Source organism: Squalius cephalus, assembly GCF_949319135.1.
Source record: "Squalius cephalus genome assembly, chromosome: 16".
NCBI lineage: Eukaryota > Metazoa > Chordata > Actinopteri > Cypriniformes > Leuciscidae > Squalius > Squalius cephalus.
This window is the reverse complement of record NC_137137.1, coordinates 36494937-36522160: the sequence shown is the minus strand read 5'-3', so window position 1 is coordinate 36522160 and position 27224 is coordinate 36494937. Positions and strand designations below refer to the sequence as shown.

Genomic DNA, 27224 nt, shown 5'->3' with positions numbered 1-27224 from the left:
AGTCCAAGTGACTCGATCTTAAGTTTATAAAGCGACGAGAATACTTTTTGTGCGCAAAAACAAACAAAAATAACGACTTTATTCCACTATTTATTTCCTTCTCTCTGAGCCTCGAGTTTTTTCACGTAGTGTAATAGCGTAGCGCGTCTGTGTTACACGTCACCACGTAGGCTCACTATTGGCCGACGCTGGTCATGTGTGATACGTGGTGACGTGTAACACAGACGCGCTACGCTATTACACTACGTGAAAAGACTCGAGGCCCAGAGAGAAGGAAATAAATAGTGGAATAAAGTCGTTATTTTTGTTTGTTTTTGCGCACAAAAAGTATTCTCGTCGCTTTATAAACTTAAGATCGAGCCACTGGAGTCACTTGGACTATATTAACGATGTCTTTAATACATTTTCTGGGCCAGCAAGCTATAATGCCTTAGAAGCCTATGGAGGAGTGAGACAACTCTCAGATTTAATCAAAAATATCTTAATTTGTGTTCCGAAGATGAACGAAGGTCTTACGGGGTTGAACAACATGAGGGAGAGTAATTACTGACAGAATTTTCATTTTTGGGTGAACTATCCCTTTAACTATTAGCAAAATTCAATTGATATTCCAATTCTAAAGGCAATAATTAATGTCAGAGGGAGAAAGTTCTGCATGGTCTCCTACGCCCACAAGAGGGACGAATATAAACCAAATCAAGCATTGCATCTTTTATTGAAATTAACTTTTGGAACAATTGTTCTTAAATAAAATATTATGTCCTTAATGTGCATGCAAGGCAAATCAGAGCATGAAAGCAAAACAAAAACAGGAGAGTTTTGAAATCTGTGGATCAGCCTCACCTGATCTTCCTCATCTTCCTCCTCCTCAGCGAGTCTCTGGCGGCCCACTTCATACAGACGACACACAGTGTCCATGTTTATAGAGTCCTGATTCTGTAGCGCACACACACACACACACAAAAAGAGAGAGTGTCAAACAAGATAAATATGGGAGGCCGATGTAGTCGACATTTAATTGTACGAATGTAGTTTTGTAGAATCCACTTCAAAGATCATTTTGTTCACTGTCATCAAACCGAACAAGACAAATCTTAATTTTAAAAGCACAACGACTCAGAGTTGGTATAGTAGCAGTATTTGAGTTTATTGCCATATCAGCATCACCGGCTGTTACATGGCAGATGCATATGATATTATGTTGTTAAATGTTTAATAAAAGTACAACATAATGAAAACAAACTTAAAAAAAAAAAGAAAAAAAAAAAGTGTACATGTACAAAATGAGTACAATTCTATAAAAGATTCTTTAAATCGTTAGCCTCATAGTATACTTGCCTACGTCCTATTAAAAAAAAAGGACTTAGGCAATTATGCTATGAGGCTAATGAAATGCCAAAATTTGTAAAAAAAAATAAATAAATTATAATAATCTGGATCCGTAAATAAGTCCTAGAGTTGGTGCAACTATATATATATATATATATAAAAGTATATAAATGAACAAATGCGCATCACACCTCGATGACAGCCAGATAGCAGTCCTTCGTGTCTGTGCACAGGTCGAAGATGTTCCTCTTCACATCAATGGTGGCTGAGAAAGCAAACACACCATCATGAAGATTTTAGCAAAAACTTCTTTTTTTTTTTATTCAATACAATTATCATCATTATTCATCAGCTTAAAAAAACTCATTACAGAAAGACTAGGTTATTTTCAAAGTACTGTCTATGGGCAGCGTCTGACAGGTTGTCTCTTTTGTAAATGCTTTTACATTAACAAGACACATATATGTTATTTTAATCAGACGGATCACATCATATTCTCCTGTAAAAGCTGAAGGATGTTCATGAGCAGAGGAAGAAGATACCGATGGGTTTATAGTCCGTGGCATCGAAGGTCCTGAAGGAGGATCCGAAGGGACTCTTCATCTGCTGCTCCATCATGTCGTCCTCATCGTCAGCCTGTAACATGGCTGCAACACACACACACACACACTCAGAACATCAGCGAAACACTGGAGAACACACACACACATATTCCTCTAGAGCACTTTACACTTCAATATCTGCAGAATAAACACAGATTGTGTGTGTACTCTCTCGTAACACGACACATTCAAATGTGATGAATTTCACATTCCACCAGGAACATGACCTTGTTGACCTATTCTGCTCTTTCACACACTCCTGATGTTGTCTCAGGCTCTACTAGAACAGGTTTTCCTGCTTGAATGTTGATTATTCTCCTCATATTCTCCATTGTTGCGGCTCCTCTCTTCCCAGTCTGTCAGTAACGCTCTGTTTACTTCCTGTCTCTTTCTGAAAAGCACACTGTGCTCTGATTGGTCGGCTGGAGCAGTGTGTTGTGATTGGTCGAGCGCTTCGAGTGTGTTTGGGAAATGTCCCGCCCCTTCCCTTAACCGCCAGTTTAACACACTACTAACTAACTCAACCAGGCCCCGCCCCTTTATTCTGCGCATTAATTATTATGAGGAATATTGTGATGTTTGTTCCCGGGAGAAACTCAAGACTACAGTGGAGGCGTTTCAGGAGTTCAGGAACACTGACTCTGATATAGAGAAGAGCTGGAGCTTCTTCATGATCACACATCAACATTACACACTAAACACAGATGGAGATGAAGATGGAGAAAAGCATCACAGGTGCTCTTCAAACACACAACAGTGGTTTATTGACGACTAAGAGCCCGGATCAGTCAGAGGCCAGACTTGATCCCTATCAGATATATCTCTGGAGAAACTGGAGAACATCAGTCATTAGAGAGGATCTGCAGAGAAGAACAGCAGAAATCCCAGAATCCAGGATTGCAAAAGACGCCCCAAAAACACCTGAGGCTGTAATCTCCGAAGCCGAAGTCATCCAGAACTGAGTCTGAACACTGATGTCAATGTGGGATTTACATTTTCCTTTAAATAAATTGGCCAAGTCATCAAAAATCAGTTTTTGCTTTGTCAGCATGGGGAATTCTGGCAGCTTGTTCCCGCCACAGAAGAACAAGAATAATAATTGCGACTTTTTCTCTCACAATTGCGATTTTACATCTCGCAATTCTGAATAGCGTGATATAAACTTGTGGGGAAAAAAAGTCAGAATACTGTGATATAAAGTTGCAATTGCGAGTTATGAAGTCAGAATTGTTAGTTATGTCAGAATTGCGTGACAAATTTGTAATTGAGAGTTATGAAGTCAGAATTGTGAGTTATAGTGTCAAAATTGTGAGTTATAAAGTCAGAATTGTGAGATATAAAGTCAGAATTGTGAGTTATGAAGTCAGAAAGTCAGAATTGTGAGTTATGAAGTCAGAATTGTGAGTTATAAAGTCAGAATTGCGAGTTATATTGTCAAAATTGTGAGATAAAAAGCGGCAATTAGCTTTTTTATTTTTTCTCCAGTGGCGGAGACCAGCTTCCAGAGGGTATGAGTGCAGACTGAAGAGAGATAAAGCATAAGACGGCTGCATTAAATGAGGATCTGCATGCGGTGCACTGTCGTCTCTCACCTCCATAAATGACGGTGCCGTTGTTGTTGAACACGATCCGACACTGATCCAGCGCTGGCACAGTGTGGAGGAGATGAAACGTCCTCAAGTCCCACTGGAGCTCCAGTTAAAGCAAACAACTCCACACTCAAGCATCCACACGCTTCCTGGGAACACTTTTCCCAAATCAACCCTTTCTACAGTGACAGGCCCTGATCTACTGGTGTCTTTAACTACTGCGCACTTCAATCAAAAATAAAATCAATACTTAGTTACAATGCGCTTATTGTGTTGATGCTGTATTGTAGAGCTCAGGTTAGGACGGGTTTGCTTGTTTAAGGGTTAATTATAGATGTAATTACAGAATGCAGGTATTTAAAAAATATAAATGTACATAAGCGCATTGTATCAAATAATTAAATTTTGGTACATAGTAGTTAAAGGCGCCTAATATAAAGTGGGACACGTCTCATTAATTAACATTAATGCATTAGTTAAACTAAGAAATGTATTAATTAATCCTTAATACAGTCAGTGTTCGTTCATGCTAGCTCACAGTGCACTAGCTAATGTCAACAGATATAACATTTGATTTAAAACCGTATTGTAGAGAGTTAAAGTCCCCCTGTGGTGTAAATCCAGCTTTTAATGTTGTTTATGTGTCTATGTGGTGTTTTTAATCTGCTTTAAGACAAACCATGTGTAAGTTCATAAGTCGACAGCATTGCTGAGTATTTCCTCCTTAAAACTGCAGTGAACCAAAGACAGTCTCAAAAACACGCTTTGAAATCGCTGGTGTTTCTGACGTCACAAACTACCTTGTAACCAATCAGATCAACGTGTGATCGTCAACCAGTGGATCTCTGAGCTGAGTGAGTGAGTGGAGGCGGGGCTCATTTGCATATTCATAGAGCCGCGCATACTAAATGAGGGAAGGGTGTCGAGTTACATTCAAGATATTTTAAGCCATGAAGGAAAAACCGCTTATGTGGTGATCAAAGATGAGTTTTAAGGGATATAATAATGATTGACTCCAGGGGGACTTTAACAAAAAAAGAAGATTCATAATGAAACAATGGTTCGCTGAGCAGAAAAGCATACGATCTCGGTGTTGATGATGACCTCTAATCCATTGGGATGGAAAACGCCACTGATGTTCATGTTGAACTTGTCGAACTTGTGGATGGCCTGAGATGTGCGCACGTCCCACATGACGCCGTCGTTCAGGACCAGGTCGTCCGTGGGGTTAAACGTGGCACAGTTGCGCTTGTAGTTGTTGGCCAGGTCGGGGTTATTGAGGGTCAGGATCTTCTGTCCTGTCTGGATGTCATATATCTGCAGAAACACACAAAGATGCACAGCGAGATAATGTCATTAGGGATGCACCGATATATGAACATTTTACCAATAACTGATAATTCTTTATATTATATACCGATGTATTTCCTTGGTTATGCAAACATTTCCCTGTCAGCTGGTTATCAGCTTCACATCAGGGACGCACCGATATGAACATTTTGTCCGATACCGATAATTATTTTATATTTGAAAGCTGATAACTGATAAATCTAAATCCAAATTTTTATATCATTTTTGAGAGCCTGATTACAAAAACATAAGTATCACCATTAAAATCCATGTCCCAGACACACAATTATGATTTAAAGAGCCGATATGTTGCACTGAACTGTATTTTCCTTTTTTATGATTACAATAATTTTTCAAAGAACTCAAATCCACCAATGTTGAACAGTGCGCATCTGAAGTGTCTCAGCTGAAGGAAATAATACATTATTTATCGGCTTTAATATATCGGATACATTTTCTTATTGGCCCGATAATGATAACATTAAAGATGAACATATATCGGCTGATACCGATATAGTGACCCGATATATCGAGCATCCCTAAATTTAATCACATATTATACAGAAGTTTTCAAACACCATTTAGAATCTGCATGTTTTTATTTAGTTCTGCCCTGAATAAGAGATGATTCCCTAATGTTGGAGAGACTTGAGTGACTGAAAGACAAAGGTATTGGTTAGGAAGGAGACTTGCATGTGCGATGTGCTCTTTTGTTCCTATGACTCTGTCCTGAGAGAGTTTGCTGAACTCCACATAATGATCATCCAGGAATGAATGCCTGGAAACAGAGGAGTTCATCAGTTAAAATCCATATGAAGAGTACGAGTCGAGAGCTGATGGGCGTGAGGACTCACTTCATGATGAACACAGACTTCATCCCCCACAGCGCTGATAACGGATAACTCCAAGATGCTGACGTCAACAGCAGCGAGCCGTCCTGACACACACACACACACACACACACACACATTCAGACAATCACAACTGTGTACTTTGATATGAGAGGCAGAGCTGGCATCATTTCTTTACATCTTTACAAAGAGAAAAACACCATCAGATGTGGATGAATCATTTCATTTGCCTAAATTCTCTGTATCAGCCTTATTTTAACAAGGAAACTAAACAACATTATTACACGGCTCTGTGGAATGCTTGAATCTGATTGGTCAATCACACATCCAGTGGTATATTATTTCCAGATAACAGCCGCTGAACACAGAAACACAGGCTCATCCGGGTCACTGGAGTCTATAAGCTCACTAGGAACGGTATTTCCTCGCGGAAGTTTTGCGTTTGGTGAGCTAATAAAATATTAAAACTCAGTTGAGTAACTGTACACAAAATATTGATTTGACTATGCCATCCGGTCTCACAGACTTCATACATTTTGTGACTATTGTTTTGTTCACTGTTGGATTATAAGATACAAACAGGTCAGATTTTAAAACAGTTTAATCTGAAATCAATATCTCTGATCTCCATAATCATTTATGTGTTGAAATGCTGTGTAATAAGTGTTATGACTGTACACCGTATCTCTTAAATGTCCGTCTAGTTTGATCTCGCCACTGAAACTGCTCTCTCCGCGGAAGCTTTGCATTTAGCTAATAAAATATTTCAACTCAGATCAATATTTCATGTCTAATTATTAATTTGTGGCAAGTAGCCGTGTAATAAGTGGGATAAGGAACATCCAGCCGGTTGTTATCCCAGAATAAACCCCTTCAGGTGTGTGTGTGTGTGTGTGTGTGTGTGTTTACTCTGGAGGGCTCGAGGTGTGTGATGGCTGAGCTGTGGCAGCTGTAGCTGGCCTCCTCTTGTCCGCTGAACACGTTGTAGAGTTTGAGCTGGCCGGTGCACGTGCCCAACATCAGGAACCGCTCTCGAGCCGAGAACGCACAGCACATGAAGCCGCTCTCATCCTCCTCAGCCTCCCTGAACACCGAGATCGGGCGAAACCTGCACACACACACCATTTCAGTGGTGAGCTTCAAGTCAAGAGGAAAAGAGCTTGGATACCAGAGCTGGGCTAAAATACTGACTTAACTCATTTTGATAAACCGATATTAAATCTTAAATCCCAAGTTCGATCTTTTAGTCAGTGTCAAATGTGAAAAGCATATCCTGTGGACACAGTTGCTTTGGTGTCAAATTTTCCACTGATTAGGGCTGGGCAAAGAAATAGATTTTTCGATTAATCGTTTTTTTTTTTAAATGTGGTCGATTCAAAATCGATCTTCAAAGGACACGAATAGATTTGTTTTCATATCTATCTATCACCCAGAAGCCAGTATTAGTTTTCCTCCACTGTTCATCGGCTTGCAGCCTCCGTGTTACAGCTAATGCTGAGAGATATTAAGCTGGTTTTATCTTAAACATAAAATAACCTGATCCTGTTTGATCAAGGCATGCGACTGTTCTGATTCTGTTCTGACTTTCAGCATCAATTTTTCATCTTGCATCAAAATCCTGTCTATTCACTGTATGCATTTGAAATATAGAGTTAGGTTCTGTTTTAAAGTACCCAAGTGTACCTAAAATAAAAAGAGTTTAATATACAGGTTTGTGGCTCTTCATTTATTTTTATAAATTAAAGGTGCAGTGTGTAATATTTAGGAGGATCTGTTGACAGAAATGCAATTTCATAAACATAACTGTGTTTTCAGTGTTGTATAAAGACCTTACATGATGAACCGTTGTGTGTTTATTAGCTTAGAATGAGGCGTTTCTCTCTACACACACTGCAGGTCTGCTTACATCGACATGTTTCTACGGTGGCCCTGAGCGGACAAATGCGTTTCGTCACTATGTTGTTCTTTGTGATAAGAAGCGAGCTAAAGTCAGCGAATAAAACACTGACACGATGAATAAGTAACAATAATTCAGTAAAACTATATGTTATTGGGAATATTATTAAGTAAATTTCTTAATTTATCTTTGTAAAGAAACTTCATTGCTTAACTGGCTACTCTCTGCTGTCTCAGACGACGACATCACTTCCTGTCGGCCACCGTAACTTCTGTTGGGTGCAGTTCACAACCTCACCACTAGATGCTGCTAAACTTACACACTGCACCTTTAAGCACTTGTAAACTTATGTTCACTGTTCCTTTTTATAAATATAGGATTTGTATTAAATCTATATTCACTGAGTCGAATCGGGAATCGAAATCGAGAATTGAATCGAAATCGAATCATCTGAACCGATACCCAGCCCTACCACTGGCCTGACTCCAGAACCCCAGTGAAGCGCACCTGCTGAAGATGAGATGCCTGTCGAAGCAGCCTCCGTCCACTCCGCCGTATTTGGGGTACACGACCCGGCGAGTGTGTCGCGGGGTGAAGTTGGTGGGCGCCTGGCGTCTCTGCTTGGGCTCGGGACACTGATGGGGGGTGAACAGGCTGAAGGGGGGACACGTCGTCACCGGGTTCTTGCAGCGCGCGTGCTGCTCTCGCAGATACTCCGTTATTATACTGCAAACAACAACACATGACACCATTATTCTTATAAAACGGTTGGTTTCAGTCCTTGATTCTGATTGGTCAATAGCTGTGTTTTATTCACGATAACACACGGCTATGACCGCTTCACCCAACGGTTCTATGTATCACTACACAACACTCTTAGCAACGTAAACATATGTTTGATCTCATTAATGTTGTTCATTGATAAGCTTATAGAGTAGAGTATCGTCAGTCCTATATGCGTAATATCTGTTTAAATGTCCGCTTCGATATCTTCTCCTTAACAGTCTTTAAAGTCTTCTCTACTGACTGACTCACTCATAGACAGTCTTCGCCGCCATCTAAAGGCGAAATAATGTAACTTCTGTTGCTGTTTCTGGTCAGGGACTATTTTTTCCAGCGGAAGGAAGACTTTTAGTGATTTTACTTCATGAAAGTTGCATTGAAACATATTTTTTGGCTTTAATATTTGCATTGTGTGGTAACCACTTTATAAAAGCAATAAGATACTCAAGGCTAGTGCTGTATCGGGAATAAGTATAGAATAAGTGTATATGTGAATAGAGAGAATGAGTGCGCCGAACAACGCCCTTCAGCCGTGACTTATTCACCATACAGCACTAGCCTCGAGCCTTATGCTTACATAAACCATTTCTAGGCCACAATCAACACCATGGATCGACCAATCGTTTTACATATTGCTTTAGTGTCTTGTGACTCTGATCACCTAATAGTTTCTGATGTCAGAAGGGCTTTTATTTAAAGTCCCCCTGTGGTGAAAATCCAGCTTTTAATGTTGTTTATGTGTCTATGTGGTGTTTTTAATAAGCTTTAAGACAAACCATGTGTAAATTCATAAGTCGACAGCATTGCTGAGTATTTCCTCCTTAAAACTGCAGTGAACCAAAGACAGTCTCAAAAACACACTTTGAAATCGCTGGTGTTTCTGACATCACAAACTACCTTGTAACCAATCAGATCAACGTGTGATCGTCAACCAGTGGATCTCTGAGCTGAGGGAGTGAGTGGAGGCGGGGCTCATTTGCATATTCATAGAGCCGCGCATACTAAATGAGGCAAGGTGTCGAGTTACATTAAAGATATTTTAAGGCATGAAGACATTTTTTCATTTTGGTGATCAAAGATGAGTTTTAAGGGATACAATTATGGACTACTGGGAAATTAATACTCTGGTGCTCTTCGCGTGCCGGTCACGTTTTTTTGTCAATTAAATTAATGTATTATATTTTAGTTTGATAATGTTTATTTATTTTTTGTTTTTAGGGTATTTTATGGTACTAAATTATATTTATAATCCATTTATTCACTTTTTGAGCATTGACCTGAAAATTTAATTTCCAACTTAAACTGTGGTAAATATTGAATTCTTTAGAGCAACAGACTTTTAAGTTTGGTCTCTTTTCAAAGACGACACTTAGATTATTGCTGAAGTAAAAAAAGTTTATAAAAGTGAATTTAAAGTAACAGAATTTTACGGTCATTGTTATGAAAAATGCACACAAATATTTTTATATGAAATATATATTTTCAAAATCAAATTTTACTCTAAAACTGCAAGAACATCTAAGCCATAACCTAAACAAGTTGTGTTCTAAACTCAAAAAACGAGCTTTCAGTGAGATTGTGTTCGGCTGCAGTACCAAAAGTTTCCACTAGATGAAATTCGTCTCCCATTCATTTCTAACTCGTTCATTTTTGACCGCGAGGAGCTCAAGTGTGACTATTGTTTTCAGGACCATTAAACCTTTTCGAATCATGTCCATGATTTTTTTGTGTGTGTTTACACAGCAAGTGCTAAAACCATTAAAACCAAGTTTCGTACCATTCCAATGAAGTAAAAAATAAAAACAAACAAACAAACCGTAAAATCTTTCGGTCAAAAGTGACCGAAGAGCACCGGATGCTAGGTACATAAACACAGACTAGCACACCTGTCTAGAGAAGGTGGAGAGGGCAGATGTCTGTCCAGCTGCTTCTTCATGGCCGGACTCTGAATAAAAGCGCCATGATCTGATTTCTGCCTCAACACTTTCGGCCTCTTCCCTCCAGCGGCGGGACACGGTGACGGTCGTTCCCGCGAGAACAAGATTCGCCCGATTAGCGGAGAGCCGTTGCTGTGGTGAGAAACGGCAGGCGGCGGTGGGGGCGGAGCCTGTGAGGTCGAGGGGCGGGGCTGCGGGTGATGAGGGGTGTGGCCACCCAAACGAGCCGCAACTCCGTTAGTGAGCCGAGGAGTCCGAGGGATGCCGGCGGCAGGAGAAGGAGACGTGGCCACAGAAACGGGAGTGAACGGCGGCACGCTAGCATGTGCTAGCGCATGTAGCCCCATGGGAAGCTCAGCTTCCTTCGTTAAAGCCGTAGCCGTGTCCGAAAGACCTTTAGATAAAAGATGATTCCGAATTAGCAGAAGTAGTTCCTTCTCTGGAAACGAGATGCGCGACTGCGCCACAACATTAGCTCTCTGCAGCCGCGCTAACGACACGTCAGTGCCGATCAACAAAGGCTTCCCGGACACTCGCTCGATTAGCTCTGCTGCAAACTTGCAGAAGCGCACGTGTTCGCTACGCTTGTCCTGAAGCACCGGCTCCTTCATGAGCTGCTGGATCTGACCGCTGCTGAATAGCGGAAGCTTGCTAATGATTTGCCGTACCGCGGCGCTACGTGCTAATCCAACCAAGGCTTTGCACGCTAGCGCACGGATCTGATCAGCATCGGTGATGGGCATCTTGATGGTCAGCAGGGACAGCAGGACTTTGATCCCGTTGTTGGACTGAACCACGTTCCACATCTTGGCTAGCACGCTCTCGCTAGCGCGGTGGCTCTGCGGCAGACGCCGGCGCGGCGTTCCCGAGATGAACTTGCCGATGCTGGAGACGCGCTTGTCTGGAGCGCAGACACAGTTTATGATCACCTGCAGGGCCGACTTCTGGATTTCGGCGTCGTTTACGAATACTTCCCCCTCTGCGACGACCAGCACGATGCTCATCCCTGCAGAACACAGACATCACACTTAATACTTGCAGAAACTAGATCAATACTGGATGTCCATACAGAACAAACACATGCAATCTCAAAATGTATCAAGCATCTCAGATTCTGTTAAAGTCGGCATGAAATCAAACATGTAAATTCTTGTTTTGGTTTTAATGGAATATTGCAGTGTTTATTGTAAATGATCAGTGCACATCATTATTGCTTTAACCCTCTGGTGCTCTTCGCGTGTCGGCCAAATTACCGAAATAATTTTTTTATTTCAATGAAACGATTGTACTATATTCTAGTTCGATAATGTTTTTATTTAATATTTTGTGTTTTTATGGGATTTTATGGTACTAATTATATTTACGCTGTATTTATAATCCATTTATTCACTTTTTGAGCACAGACCAGAAAATTACATTTCCAACTTAAACTGTGGTAAATCTTGAATGCTTTAGAGCGACAGACTTTTAAGTTTGATCTCTTTTCAAAGACGACACTTGGCAGATTATTGCTGAATAAAAAGATTTAAAAAGTGAACTTAAAAAAAAATAGCAGAAAAAACAAACTTACAGAATTTTACGTTTATTATGAAAAATTTGCAAAAATACTATTTTCAATTTTTATATGAAATATTTTCAAAAACATGTTTTACTCTAAAATTGTGAGAAAATCAAAGCCATTAATCTAAACAAGCTGTGTTCAAAATTTGAGCCTGATATCTCAAAGAATGATCTTTCAGTGAGATGTTGTTCGGCTGCAGTACCAAACGCTTCCACTAGAGGAGATTCGTCTCCCGTTCATTTCTGACCGCGAGGAGCACAAGTGCAACTTTCATTTCATGCCGACTTTAAACAGGCTTCCACACAAGGACTCTGGTTATCAACAAACCTCGGGAACTGCAGGTTTAAAGTACCAAAGCATGACTTAAACCAACTTCAGTACATGCATGTATATACTGAAAATGTACCAATATATGAAGACAGATAAATGACAGGTTAGCAGATACTGAATTTTGGTGATATGACAATAAGAAAGGAAATAAGGAAATAAACATTGTGCTGATAACACAAAAATGTCTATATTGAATGTTAATGTTCTTAGTCTTTCCTTCTTTTGACAGGCCTAGACAGAAACTACAAGAGTTTGTTGAACTAAATGCCAGATATAGTTTAGTGTGTAATAAAAATACCAATTAGCAATTTTAACAAAAAAATAAAATATAGTATGCATAAAGAGGGACTTGTTTCCTTTTTTGAAACATGCAGCACTTGCATTGATTTAATTCAGATCACAGCCTTTTAAGACCTCTTAAATGTTTGTTTTGTTACCATTTAATACTTTTATGGCCTTAAATCTGATAAAACTGACCCAAGCACAGAGTAAAGTTACCTTCAAATTAGGGAAGTATGATATCAGGGTTTATACAGAGATTCTTAAATTGAATTTACTACCTTTTTACCACCTATTTTACTACCATCACAATATTTTTACTACCAACACAGCTTCAAACTTCAACTGTAGCAGTGTTAAGTGTTAAGTAAAGTGACAAGTAAAGACATGAAATATCTTTCCATCCATATTTTTTTCCAAAACGCTATAAATCCATCATATTTATTTCCAAAACGCTATTAATCCATCCAGATTTTTTTTTCAAAACGCTATAAATCCATCCATATTTTTTTCCAAAACGCTATTAATCCATCCATATTTTTTTTTCAAAAGCTATAAATCCATATTTTTTTCCCCAAAAATTGATGGTTTGTCTTTTTAAAAAGTATTTTGTCTTTTATTTCGTGTTTGCATTTGAGGAAAAAAACATGTTATGTAGCCTAACCGTTCGTTCTCCATTAAGGATGCTTTTAAAACTTTCACACAGAGACATCAAACAGAAAACACAAAGCCTCTCTTTGAAACGAATTTCGTTTTGTATTAATTTTATCTTAATTTTAATCCATGTTTCATTATTTTGTATAATCACAACACGTTCAGACATGAACCGAAACTCAGCGTATAGGTAGCCTAGGCTACTCGCCTCACAGACCTAAACAAATTAGAAATATCCTATATCTATTATCTACAGAAAGCTTGAAATTTCTACTTTTAAACAGAACCATTCAAAACTAAATAAAAGTAGGCTATAGGCTAATCCGTAAGAAATGCATTTTTCTCCGGCGCGTTCACTACTGCGAAGATCGCGAGTCAGTGTCAACTTCATCTTTGCAGCTGACACAGAAACACTTGTTTATTAATAAACAATTAAAATGTCATAATATATATTTTTTACAGCGTTTAGGTGCCGTTTATATGAACGCGTCACCACTGCATGAGAGAGAGAGAGAGAGAGAGAGAGAGAGAGAGAGAGAGAGAGAGAGAGAGAGAGAGAGAGAGAGAGAGAGAGAGAGAGAGAGAGAGAGAGTGTGAGACACGCAAGGTCTCTCCCTCTCTGCCGTGCGCTCGCTACACGGTTTGCATGCGCGCTTTTGCTCGCTCGCTCGCTCTAGATTCGCAGGAGATTTGAACTAATTTCCAGGCATCATAACATTACAAAAGGCAATTGTAATATTTTTTTATTACTATTTTGGTATGATGAACATTCACCCGCCAGTGTGGCGGATAGCCTTTTGAGATTTACTCGCCAAACGGAAAATCTAACCGCACTTGGCGCTTGGCGGGTGTTAATTTCGGACCCTGGCTGCGGGCCAATAAAAACTGGACCGCGGGCCGCGGTAGTTTGGACACCCATGATATAGACCCAGTTAGATGGGGCTTCGAAAATTTACTACCTCGTCAGATGACGTTTACTACTTTTTACTAGTTTTTACTGGCCTTAATTTGGCATAATTTAATTTACTACCTTTTACTACCTTTTACAACCCCGCGGAAACCCTGGATATGTCGGCCGATATATGTTCATTTTTAATGATATTGTTATCGGCCCGATGAGAAAATTAGGCCATTATATTAAAGCCGATGAATAATGTATTATTTCCTCCAGCTGAGACGCTTCAGATGCGCACTGTTCACTGAGATTTGTTTTTGTAATCAGGCTCTCAAACATATAAAAATTTGGATTTAGATTTATCGGCCAATATATATGTTATTGGCTTTCAAATATAAACAATTATCGGAATCGGACAAAATTTTCATTTCGGTGCATCTCTACTTGAAATGTCTGTGCCGTTAAACGACATGTTATTCAGGCAGAAGCGTTAAGCCTCGGCTTCTGTACGCACGAGTCCGCCGTCATCGTGTGTCTGGAGAACGCCTCTCACCGACAGTGGAGATGGAGGAGCCGCTCTCGTCCAGCACCGCCACGTTCTCCGACAGCAGAACCTGAGTTTTGGGGATGACCGTCAGTATGCTCAAGATGTCCAGCGCGTACCTCACAGTGTCAGCCCTGAAACACACACACACACACACACACACACACACACACAAGAGAAGAGGTGCAACGTCCTCCTCATTACTAAAGGTTTTACACAATAGTGCAACATTTCTTGTGAAAAATGGTTAAAATCAGGTGCACATCAATCTATTATTATTATTATTGTTATTGTTATTGTTATTATTATTATTATTATTATTAATAATGTTTTTTTTTTTTTTTCAGAGGCTGTTGATTAAGTTGGGGTAAGGGGTAAAAACCTATGGAAGCTTGTTTCCGCCACAAAAAAAAAAAAAAAAAAAAAGATAATTGCCACTTTATCTCACAATTGCGAGTTTACATCTCGCAATTCTGACTTTATTTCTCAGAATTGCAAGATATAAAGTCAGAATTGCGTGAAATAAAGTTGCAATTGCGTGTTATAAAGTCAGAATTGTGAGATATAAACTATTCTAAGGTAAAAAAAAAAAAATAGTCTGTCTTTTTTTTCCCCCTTAGAATTGGACTTTATATCTCACAATTCTGAGAAAAGATGTCAGAATTGCGAGATATAGTCAGAATTGCGAGATATAGTCAGAATTGCGAGATATAAAGTCAGAATTCTGAGATATAAAGTCGCAATTGTGAGATAAAAAGTCGCAATTATCTTTTAAAATGTTTTATTCAGTGGCGGAAACAAGCTTCCATAAAAACCAAAAAGTCACTGTTACAAATTTTTTATTTTATTTTTATGACTGAGGTTCATGATCAGAAAAGCAAAATAAAAAAAATTTAATCATGAGTCACATGACACGAATACTTGTGTATAGGGGTGGGCAATATGCTGAAAATGTACATCGTGTTTTTCCACTTTAAAAAAAAAAAAGCGCTGTAGAAACAAATATAACTTGATTCACCAACAAATGACTCATTTGAGCATATTATATTGGAGAATATTGTTTTTAAAGTAGTACAGTTGCACAGTATACTGGTGCTCGAATCAACCAGTGCCTTAAAAGCCCTTTCAAAATAAAAGTCCTGCTTCCAAATAATAGACAGGCAAACACTACAATAGTTCTTCATATAGAGTTTACTTGGTTTAATGATCAACAGGGACGGTAAACTACTGAAGATGGAGAATAGGAGCTCGGACGCTCCCGACACATCGGCAAACAGGAAGAGTTATCGCCTGATACAAATAATAATAAAATGTGTGTGTATGTTTTATATATGTATAAAATATCGGCCGACATATCAGTCTACCACTAGCAGTATGTATGTGTGCGTTTGTATATACACATACATATATATATATATATATATATATATATATATATATATACACACACACACACGTATATATATACACACACACATACATATATATATACTAGAATACTTTTTGTGCGCAAAAACAAACAAAAATAACGACTTATTCCACTTTTCATTTCCTTCTCTCTGGGCCTCGTAGTGTTTTTGCGCTGCGCGTCTGTGTTGCACGTCATCACGCATCACACACATGACCGGCGTCGGCCAATAGTGAGCCTACGTGGTGACGTAACAGACGCGCTGCGCAAAAAGACTACGCGAACCAACTAGAGGCCCAGAGAGAAGGAAATGAAAAGTGGAATAAAGTCGTTATTTTTGTTTGTTTTTGCGCACAAAAAGTATTCTCGTCGCTTGATATACTTAAGATTGAGCCACTGGAGTCACTTGGACTATATTAACGATGTCTTTAATAACTTTTCTGGGCCAGCAAGTTTCGGTCATATAGCAGCCTATGGAGGAGTGAGACATGGCTCAGATTTAATCAAAAATATCTTAATTTGTGTTCCGAAGATGAACGAAGGTCTTACGCGGTTGGAACAACATGAGGGTGAGTAATTACTGACAGAATTTTCATTTTTGGGTGAACTAACCCTTTAAGATGACGACGAATATGATGCGTTGCAGCCGGGTGTTCCTCGCGGCCGCGGGTAGATTGCGTCATCATAGCTTGTGTAGCTTGAGCCAGCTCCCAACCCAACTTGGAGAATAGATTAACGGCGATATTTTTTTTATCGCGCGATAAGAGTCTCGCGTTAACGCAGCACGTTAACGCCGATAACGGCCCACCACTAATATATATACACATATATCAGTCAACCACAAGCAATAACACTTACAAACAATATGAGCAGTATTGCAAGACTACTTTGTATTGTGGTACACTTGTTGTAATAGTGTCATAAAGGATAAAAAGGTGTGCATTGATACACTTCATCAACCAAACTGAAGGATATTGTGATTTTTGCTTATATTTGCACCCCTACATCAGTCCGACACGTTGCGATCACAGAACCGGCCGAACTCGCCTCATTTCATTATCACTGACACTTTTACTCATGGAATTTGTGCAAACAGCTTGTATTTCAACTACTGCATCTACAACTCAAAACCTTTGCTTTTTGGATGCTGCTCCATTCACACCGATAGAGAGTCCAAGATGACTGCCATCAGAAAGTTTACTGCGATACATCAAACAAAATAACTGTTTGCACCTTTGATGAAACGTACACAAAAACCTCAAACAAAGCAAGCCAGACTCGTTTACTGGTTCCCAGCATCCCCTGGTTCCTCACCTGCCGTAGTAGGTCCTCCAGTCGCAGGCGATGGAGATGAGCTGCAGGAGGAGCTGCACACAGGACAGGATGTGGAAGACCTCGGCCGGCTCCCAGTACAGGCGCGCCGGCCCGAACTCGATCAGGAACTCCACCATCTCCACCACCTGCTCGTGTGTGTAGGAGCACGCCTGCAACATCCAGGAGAAACAGCACATCAGCGTCTACTAGCGGTGCAGCGGATCACAGAACTCACGGTTCCGATCGTTTACGGCTTCTGAGCCACGGATCAGATAATTGGTCAGATCAGAAATAAATAAATAAATAAATATATATGGGGGGGGGGGGGGGGGGGTGACTTTGCTTTTCAGTTATTAATTAAAGCTCACTCGAAGTTCTTCGGTCCCACATCAAACACTGCTAGCCTAACTGATAAAGTTCAAACGTTATTAAAAACAAGTGAACAGTCAATAATAAAATAAAGAAATACACAAATACTCAAGCAGAGATGAATACTAAATAATAAAGTTACAGTCTAACAGTGTTCAGGTACAGAAATTAATAATTAAGCATAAATGTAAAATAACACTATTTGTTCACTGTAGAAATTTAATATGGTTTCATCTTCTTTAAGGCTGTATTTTATTAATATTAATGACAGACAACAGCAGGAATATTAGGCTGTCATCACTTTAAGACCGATTAAACTGACAAACATCCGGTTTCTTTCTCAACTCTTCACTCATGACAGGACCGAGAGAACACTCGCAGAGATGGGTGTTTAGACATAAGTGTGTGTGTGTGTGTGTGTGTGTGTGTGTGTGTGTGTGTGTGTGTGTGTGTGTGTGTGTGTGTCTCTCTCTCTCTCTCTCTCTCTCCGGGCAAGGAAACGCGAAAGAGGAATCAATTCGGTGTTGGAGCGAGTCCCTATTTTCGCCTCTTCGTCTGCATTTAAAATGGTTTGCAAGACAAAACACGTCCAAATGATAAACTTTCACTCTATGATGATTAAATTTAGCAGTTAATCCGCCGAATCACACGCGTGCCGAACCGTGGGTCAGCTGATCCGTACGCATCACGATCAACAGATCCGTTCCAGCCCTATCTACAACTGATTCAACTCATTCTCAGCTGACACAGCACAAACTGGCAAGATTTCCAAGTTTAACTTCTTTCCAAAATTCTATTAATTAAAACAGGGTTCGTAGATATTCAGTAAAATTACATTTTCAAATCACTTCTTTTTTGGTTTTCAAGGACTACAAACAGAGATCTCACTTGTCAAAACAGCCCGGTCTCACCCCAAAACGTCACGTACTGACCGGTCTTGACCATACGGCAACATACGACGAAAAGGGTACCCCTAAAACGTCCATATGAGACGAAGACATAAGCGCACCAGCAGCGCCTCCTAGCGGTACCCTAACGCATACCTAAACCTACCCATAACCCGAATAGTCACATATGGACGTTTTAGGGGTACCCTTTTCGTCGTATGTTGCCGTATGGTCAAGACCCGTCAGTACGTGACGTTTTGGGGTGAGACTGTGTTAGTCAAAATGGTAAATATATAAAAAAAAAAATTTAAAAAAAAAAATGGTACAAATGAAGTGCAGCACATGAAATGACTGTAGTAACTTTAACCATTAAACCTATGACAAAGATATCGCTTTTCTTGAAGAATGAAAGCGGTATCATATACTTGAATATTTATATGAGCAAGATCACGCTCATAGACATGTGGAATGGCTCTATATCAATATCAGACGGGTGAATCAAGATTGTTTTTAGGGTTTGGGCTGGACCTGAATATTCGAATGTTCGTTCGGTGGGTTGGTATTCGATTTGAAAATTTGACATTCGAATATTCGTTGTTTTTTTTTTTTTTTTTTTTTTGGCACACCTGGCATCCCCCTCGAAACGGTTCTCATTCACACTTGCATAAGGCCGGCGACACACTGGCTGCGTGGCGTGTCCGTTTTTATTTGGGCTCCCATGATAACAGGTTGGAGTTTGCACACTGCCTGCGTGAGACACGCGGAAAACGCGCGCAGGCTATAGAACCTGTGTTCCAGCAGCGGGAGTGTTCTCTGGCTAGAGCGCAGAACAGCGGAGTGTGTGTGGACAGAAGTGCAGAACAGCGGAGTGTGTGTGGACAGAAGTGCAGAACAGCGGAGTGTGTGTGGACAGAAGTGCAGAACAGCGGAGTGTGTGTGGACAGAAGTGCAGAACAGCGGAGTGTGTGTGGACAGAAGTGCAGAACAGCGGAGTGTGTGTGGACAGAAGCGCAGAACAGCGGAGTGTGTGTGGACAGAAGCGCAGAACAGCGGAGTGTGTGTGGACAGAAGCGCAGAACAGCGGAGTGTGTGTGGACAGAAGCGCAGAACAGCGGAGTGTGTGTGGACAGAAGTGCCTGAGCTTGTGTTTTGGGTTAAGCTGCGTTGCTTTGACATTGTGGAAAATAGAATAATAGAAACAAAATGTATTAGCCTTTTTACCCATTATAATCAATCTAAATTAATCTCATTTTTAATTTAACTTAATTTCGTTTTTCTTTATTTAAATTTCGTTTTTTCTTTATTTAAATTTTGATTTTCTTAATTTAAATTTCATTTTTCTTTATTTAAACTTCGTTTTTCTTTATTTAAATCTACCCTTTACTGTGTCAGTAATTTGTTAGTCAGAAAAATATTAGACTACCTTAAAAGTATTGCTTAATTTAACAGGCCTGTGTGCGCTTTATATCACTAGTGCAGTGTCCGTTCTCAGAGCATATAAGCCCTGCCCGCGTGAGGCACGCCGCTTCCTGCTCTCGCTGTTCTGTTAATTCTGAACGTATCGCGTCTCGCGTGTCCATCTATATTGCACCAAATGCAACACTGCACTCCCTTGTGAAGTCGATTGGATGAACGGTTCTCGAAATAATCAAAATGCAAACGGATATACAGACACATACAGATTCCTGCCTTTATTAGAGAGAAGAATATGTTCAGCACTCTCTCTCCGAAGCTTCGAATATTCGATGTTCATTACTACCGAAGCTTCGAAGCTCAAAAAATGGTATTCGGACCAGCCCTAGTTTAGGGATGCAAGATATATCAGCCACTATATCAGTATCGGCCGATATATGTTCATTTTATTGTTATCGGCCCGATAAGAAAATTTGTCTGATATATTAAAGCCGATGAATAATGGATTATTTCCTCCAGCTGAGACACTTCAGATGCGCACTGTTCAACATGATGGGTCTGAATTGCTTGAAATATGATTTGAATTTGAAGAAAAATACACTAAAGTGCAACACGTGCAGCTCAAGTCCGTCATATCGGCTACATAAAATAATAATGAGAAAATCATAATTGTGTGTTTGGGACATGGATTTTACTGGAGAGAATTTGGATTTAGATTTATCAGCAAATATATCGGTTTTCGACTTTCAAATATACAGAATTATCGGTATCGGCCAAAATGTTCATATCTGTGCATATCACTGAAGTCACATGGCAGTGAGATGACCCGTCCGTCAGCGCTGCTGTGTTGAACAGACGTACCTTGTAATACGGCTGTGGGTGTATGAGCGCTCCGCCCTCGGTCCTCTGCAGCGACTGCTTGACCTGCTCCACTTTAATGCTCAGGTGCGCCTCGAAGTACCTGCGCAGGGCCATGCAGGTGTGCTTCGCCGTCTGCCGGCTGGAGAAGATCTCGTCGTCGCTCAGCAGCGCGCCCTGGTCCTCCGGGTTCAGGATCTCCAGCGTGCTGATCTGCAACACACAGCACAGGCTAACACTGTAAGAGGAGCATACTGATACTGCTTATTACACGCTTCTGCTGTAAACCCTTGAGCCTTTACTGTGGCACAAAACTGAAGGTCTTATACGTCTGAATAAGGTCCATATTATAAATGACAAACCAATTTTATTGTCTGATGAAAGTTAAAATGATAATAAAACAGGGTTTGAATGGCATGAGGGTATGGAAGCTTGTTTCCGCCACAGAATAAAACATTTTAAAAGATAACTGCGAATTTTTATCTCACAATTGCAAGTTTACATCTCGCAAATCTGACTATATTTCTCAGAATTGCAAGATATAAAGTCGCAATAGCGTGTGATAAAGTCAGACTTGCGAGATAGTCAAATTCTCAATTGCATGTTCATATCTTGCAAATCTGGCTTTATACATCTCAATCGCTTGTTATAAAGTCAGAATTGTGAGATGTAAACATGCAATTGTGAGAAAAAGAAACTAGTTTCCCAGGCCAGCTGACAAAACCCTTCTAAAACCATCAAACTAGACTAGCCTGACCAGTATAGCAGCTTGATGGCTTGTTTTCAGCAGGGCATGTTTATGTTGTAGTAGAAATATCAACTTATTAGCAGAGGACTCCCCTCCCCTAATATCATTATCATCGAAGGCCACCAGGCCTCAATCTGCACACAGGCCTCGTTCCTCTGACCACACCCGTTTCTCTTTAGACGGACACCCCATCCAAAAACTACAATTCTGTAAGATATTCAGAAGATATTTTGAAGAACGTTGCAAATCAAATTACATTAACCCTCTGGGGACCAAAAACGCGCCCGCGCGTTTTGCTCGTTTTTTTTTTTTAGCAATGAAAATAAACACTAAATGCTCTGTTAATTTTGATCTTTCATTTTCGTGTAATACATCAATCGATCCTGTTCAGTGTCTATTTTTTTTCTGTATACTCACAATAAAAATAAAGTGTTTTGCTTTTTGACAAATAAAGAAAAATTAACATGATGCGATTTCTGCCTTCTCTCTGTCAGTAAACTCCCATTTGAAACGCGTTTGAAAATGATCTATAACTCCGCGAAAATTCAGTCAAACAGGCAAACAGACCCACGGGCATAAAGCTTGAGATCGCATCTTTTAAATGAAGTAATTTATATAAAAAACAAATATTCTCAGCTTCTGTAATCTGTATAAAAAGAGAGCGACTCCTGTCGAGCTCATTACGAGCTAATTCACTGTAATGTGACCACTCCCCGGAGAGCGCGTGCTATTCAAACGCAAATTCTGAGAACCATTTCAGAGCTGTGAAACGCCCACATCAGCTGTAAACAAAGAGCGTCGCGACTCCTCGCGAGTGAGACATTATAGCCTACCTTATGGAGAAAAGTTTCCTCAGAACAGTGCTGATATGAGGAGCAATATCTCCTGATATGAGGAGCAGATTCCGCTGAGGAGTGAGGTAGGCTGTTTTCTTTTCTCACGTGTGGAATAACGTTATGGAATAACGTTAGTGTAGGCCTATGTAAACCGCAAAAAGATGAATCCCATTTCTATAATATGACTCGCCTTTCTGTGAGATGAATGAAGGGGACATATTTGTAAAGACTGTTTAGCCTAAATATGAATCGCACGTCTGTGTGTGAAAGAATAAACTGCTTTGCTATAGCCTACTGAGATGAGTAAAAATCGACTGGAATATGTTGAAATAAAATGTATTTGTATAAGCAACGTATTAAACTGCAAATTAGCATTTATATGCCCTAATATTTCATAAAAACAACATTACAGTCAGGCGAAGTATGAAAGACAACATTTTGTTGACTAGACTAGGGTACAGTTTTTAGGCTACTGTAGAATATACCGCCACATCAAAAAAGCTTTTGTTTAGCAATTTCTGCTCATATCTAACGTTATATATATATAATATATAATATAATATAATATATATATATATATATATATATATATATATATATATATATATATATATATATATATATATATATATATATATATATATATATATATACTATTTTTCTCAAAAATAAAGTCATAGACTAAGATGTTAGATGTTCCAATGTTGGCTATATTCAAACTAATGAATACATATGATAAAATGTAGGCCTATAATCTTTTTTTTTTTTTTTTTTACAAAGAAAGAGTACACTTGAAATATTGTTGAAATTGTAATTATTGTTGTAATTGTAACATTTTTAATAAAATAGCTAAACATATTTACAAGAGAGATGTAAGCAAAATCTTAAATGGTCAATATAAGTCTTCTTCTAAATACATCTTTTGTCCTTGCATTGTGGCTCAGTCAGTGTCACACCTGAATGAATGGGCATTAGGCAGAGTCATTATGCAGAGTGGGTGGGACAAACTACTCCTCCTCCACGCCCCCCTCGCATAATGGCTTTCCAAGCAAAACCTGTTTTACATCATTTAAATCAATGTATTTTTTTTTTGTGAACGATAAAGCAAGACTATTTTCACATAATTTTGAAGCTAGAACTCAAAGTGACAACATCCATTAGTCAAAAGTCTTGTGGACACATATTTAATATGTGTTTTGTGGTCTTAATTCAGCAACTTTCATTTTTATTTTTTCCAATAACCACGCATAAACATTATTCTCTTAAAAATACAAACATCTACATACACGTTGCTCGCATATTATGGTAGCCCTGTTTGTGCTATATAGAGTGAATTTACACCTTAGCCATTAACATGTTTATAAATAACTGAAAAAAACACAAATGTCAAGGCATGTCAGAACATCTCAAGGGCCCCAAAAACACCTTGGTCCCCAGAGGATTAAAGGGATAGTTCACCCAAAAATGAAAATGCGGTCCTCATTTACTCACCCTCATGCTGTTCCAAACCTGTATGACTTTCTTTCTTCTGCTGAACACAAAAGAAGATATTTTAAAGAAGGTTGGTAATTAAACAGTTGCTGGTCCCCATTGACTTCCATAGTATTTTTTTTTTCCTACTATGGAAGTCAATGGGGTCCATCAGTCGTTTGGTTACCGACTTTCTTCAAAATATCTTCTTTTGTGTTCAGCAGAAGAAAGAAAGTCATACAGGTTTGGAACATCATGAGGGTGAGTAAATGAGGACCGCATTTTCATTTTTGGGTGAACTATCCCTTTAAAGCCCATTGACTTCCATTGTATGGACAAAAATATATATTTTGTGAAATCTCTCAGTTTTTGTTTATGTTCAATAGAAAAAAAACTCATACAGTTTTCGCCATGATGCGTAATAAAGGCATAATTTCCATGTTAATCAGAGTTTTTGTCCAAATCAGTCGACGAGCATGATGCGGTTTCTACAACATACTAAAGTATGACAATGATAATCTCAGGTACTAATTATGTGCTTTATTTAATGTTAAAAGAATTTAGTGATAGCTTGAAAATCATTTATAGCTGTACTGAGAGTGGATATGCTTGTTTCAGGCACTTAATCAGGTTAAAATGGTGTAACATATATGAACTTGATTATGTGCTTATTCATTTGGTTGTGAGTGCAGTGAGCTTGAGCAGAGACTCCGCCCACACGCTCCTCTGATTGGCCGTGATTTCTGATTGATTGTTGCGAGTGCAGTGCGCTAGATGAGACTCCGCCCACACGCTCCTCTGATTGGTTGAGAGTTTGATTGATTGATTCATACGCCGTAAGAAGAGCTCACCAGGTTGACGAGCCGGCGCAGGCCGTCCTGCTTGTCGAAGAGGTCGAGCACGGCCCTGAAGGAGAAGCAGATGGAGAAGAACATGGTGGCGTGGCAGCAGCCGGAGGCGTGGGAGCACTCGAGCAGCCACAGCGTGTAGCTCACCACCTCCGCCAGCAGCGAGTGCGGCAGCATACACACCTGCGACAGAAGAGCATACAGACCTGAGACAGGAGAGCATACACACCTGCAATAATAATACACTATTTCTTATAGCGCCTTTAAAGGGGTGGTTGATTATGATTTGACTTTTCTAACTTTAGTGAGTGTGTAATGTTGCTGTTTGAGCATAAACATCTGCAAAGTTACAGCGCTCAAAGTTCAGAGCAAAGGGAGATATTTGCTTTTACAGAAATCGCTTTTTAAGGACTACAACAAACGGCTGGTAGAGACTACACCACATTCCTCCCGGGTTAGTGACATCACCAACCCTAGAATTTACATAAACCCCGCCCCCGGGACACGATTTATAGATTGTCAAGACAGAATATGCCAATCAATGACTAGAAGATAACTACACATCAGCTTCATAAATTAATCAACTAACCATTCAGAAATGTCCTGTTGCTTCTACATGTTGTCTCTTCTTCTTGAGTCTCTCCATCATTGTCTGACTGACTAAAAGCTTTTGAAATTTTCAGTGCATGTCTGTGTGACATAAAAGGACACGAGCTGTTGTAGCTCCACCCTCTGTGCCGGGAGCAGCAGCTCATTTGCATTAAAAGGGACACAAAAAAACGGTGTGTTTTTGCTCACCCTCAACTTTTTGATCAATAAATTCAATTTGAATAATAAGACACTATAGGGCTGATCAAATTAAATCATTTACACTGAAAAATTGCAACAGTATTAAATAATGTTATGAGGTTGTTTTAAATATATTTGAACATACAAATAAGGAATGTTGGAAAGAATGATACTTTTAAACATGAAACTAAACAGTAGCTGGCAAGAAGGCTAAGTAGGCCTTAATGAGCGAGTCATTGAGTCATTTATTCAAACGATTCGTTCAAACGACTGATTCATTCATGAATGAGACAGCTGTTTATGAACGAGTCATTGAATCTTTGGCTCAACCAATTTGTTCAAAACACTGCATCATTCAGTAATGAAAACACGGTTAAGTGTTCCTGTGAAAAGTGTTTTGGAACTATTTTCGCTGCTGAAACAGAACAAAAACCATCAATATTGCGTCTAAAATGTAAGTGACTTAATTTAATATGTAAATATATAAAATATAAAACTCCATATTTTGAGAGCCTCAACAGCACAACCTTGTTACCGTCAGTAATACATCCACTGTCGATCGCAACTTACAATAAATGTAATAAAATCAGAATCATTCTCTCGTTTTAGTGATTCCATGGTTATTTTTTGTTATTGACGTTTTAATCAGGCTAGTTGATCAGTCGGCCAAGTAAAGCTCTTCAAAAGCTCCACTTGTCCCGGACAAGCGTTAATGTGGAGCCCTGGTTAAAGCCTGCGATCGTGCCACCATCTCACCCGCTCCATGGCGTCCTGGTTGTACGCGAGGTAATAGAGGCACAGAGAGACGCCGGTGGCAGCCATCGAGGGCCGAGGGATCTCCAGCAGCTTCGGCACTCCTCCGTGTGCAACAAACTCGGCAGCAAACTTCTTATGGAGGAGAAGAGATGCGAGATACTGAAACACAGAGAGGAGCGAGAATGAGCAAACATCTCAAAACTAATAAGAAGCATAAATCTTGAGATCAAAAGGTTTTTCTGATCATGAGAAACACAGTTGAGCTGTGGAGGGTGTGATGTGTGTCTGGTACCTTCAGGGCTTCAAACGTGAGCTGGACGTCGTTGGTCTGTTTCAGGTCCATGTAGTGCATCAGCAGCTCACGAGCACCGAGCTGCATGAACACGGCCAACAACTGCACACACAAACACAGCACTTTCACTCAACTTGGGGTGCAAATATGCCTTTATTTTTGGGTGAAAATGCCTTTAAAAAAGGTAGACCACCCAGTCATCACTTATTTTATTCTTTCAAATCAGACACTTTATACAGAAGCAGTTCCTAATCGTCCACTTGAAACACAAATTGATCACTTTCTTGCTTTAAATGTCAGCCACAGGCATTTCATCTCAGTCATTTATAATTTAATAAATTCTATTATTCCAGTCCCTACTAACACGCTTAAAGATACATTGGAGCCAGACCTCTGAGTCATTATTACAGAGTTAGGGTTAACATCTTGAACTGGGTACACTCCTCTTCCTGGCATGTCAGGCATGGCTTAATACAATGCAAAATACTATTCAGAGCTCATTTAACCAAAGCCCGATTGGCTAAACGTTTTGTCTTCCCAGACAAGAGTGCCGCCTGCAACCGTTGCAAACATTCTCCTGCCAACCATCTGCATGTGTTTTGGACATGTCCACAGCCAGTAACCTTTCGGTCCAA

General features: G+C 39.6%; 1 protein-coding gene across 5 annotated transcripts in view; it reads right to left on the bottom strand.

Moving 5' to 3' along the window:
• dcaf1 (ddb1 and cul4 associated factor 1) overlaps nucleotides 1-27224 on the bottom strand; it is a 55076-nt gene that overhangs the window by 3057 nt on the left and 24795 nt on the right. For 3 of the 5 annotated variants that reach the window (XM_079896316.1, XM_079896315.1, XM_079896317.1), the window contains exons 8-24: nucleotides 26590-26691; nucleotides 26298-26456; nucleotides 24756-24935; nucleotides 20854-21063; nucleotides 17324-17493; nucleotides 17141-17209; nucleotides 14611-14735; nucleotides 10288-11344; nucleotides 8126-8344; nucleotides 6631-6829; nucleotides 5725-5807; nucleotides 5564-5648; nucleotides 4604-4837; nucleotides 3524-3617; nucleotides 1872-1976; nucleotides 1521-1594; nucleotides 844-936 (exon numbers count right to left, since the gene is read on the bottom strand). In XM_079896316.1, coding sequence (XP_079752442.1) covers nucleotides 844-936; nucleotides 1521-1594; nucleotides 1872-1976; nucleotides 3524-3617; nucleotides 4604-4837; nucleotides 5564-5648; nucleotides 5725-5807; nucleotides 6631-6829; nucleotides 8126-8344; nucleotides 10288-11344; nucleotides 14611-14735; nucleotides 17141-17209; nucleotides 17324-17493; nucleotides 20854-21063; nucleotides 24756-24935; nucleotides 26298-26456; nucleotides 26590-26691 — 3258 coding nt within the window. The remainder of the gene's footprint in view (nucleotides 1-843; nucleotides 937-1520; nucleotides 1595-1871; nucleotides 1977-3523; nucleotides 3618-4603; nucleotides 4838-5563; nucleotides 5649-5724; nucleotides 5808-6630; nucleotides 6830-8125; nucleotides 8345-10287; nucleotides 11345-14610; nucleotides 14736-17140; nucleotides 17210-17323; nucleotides 17494-20853; nucleotides 21064-24755; nucleotides 24936-26297; nucleotides 26457-26589; nucleotides 26692-27224) is intronic. The other 2 variants (XM_079896318.1, XM_079896319.1) reach the window with 1 other exon arrangement.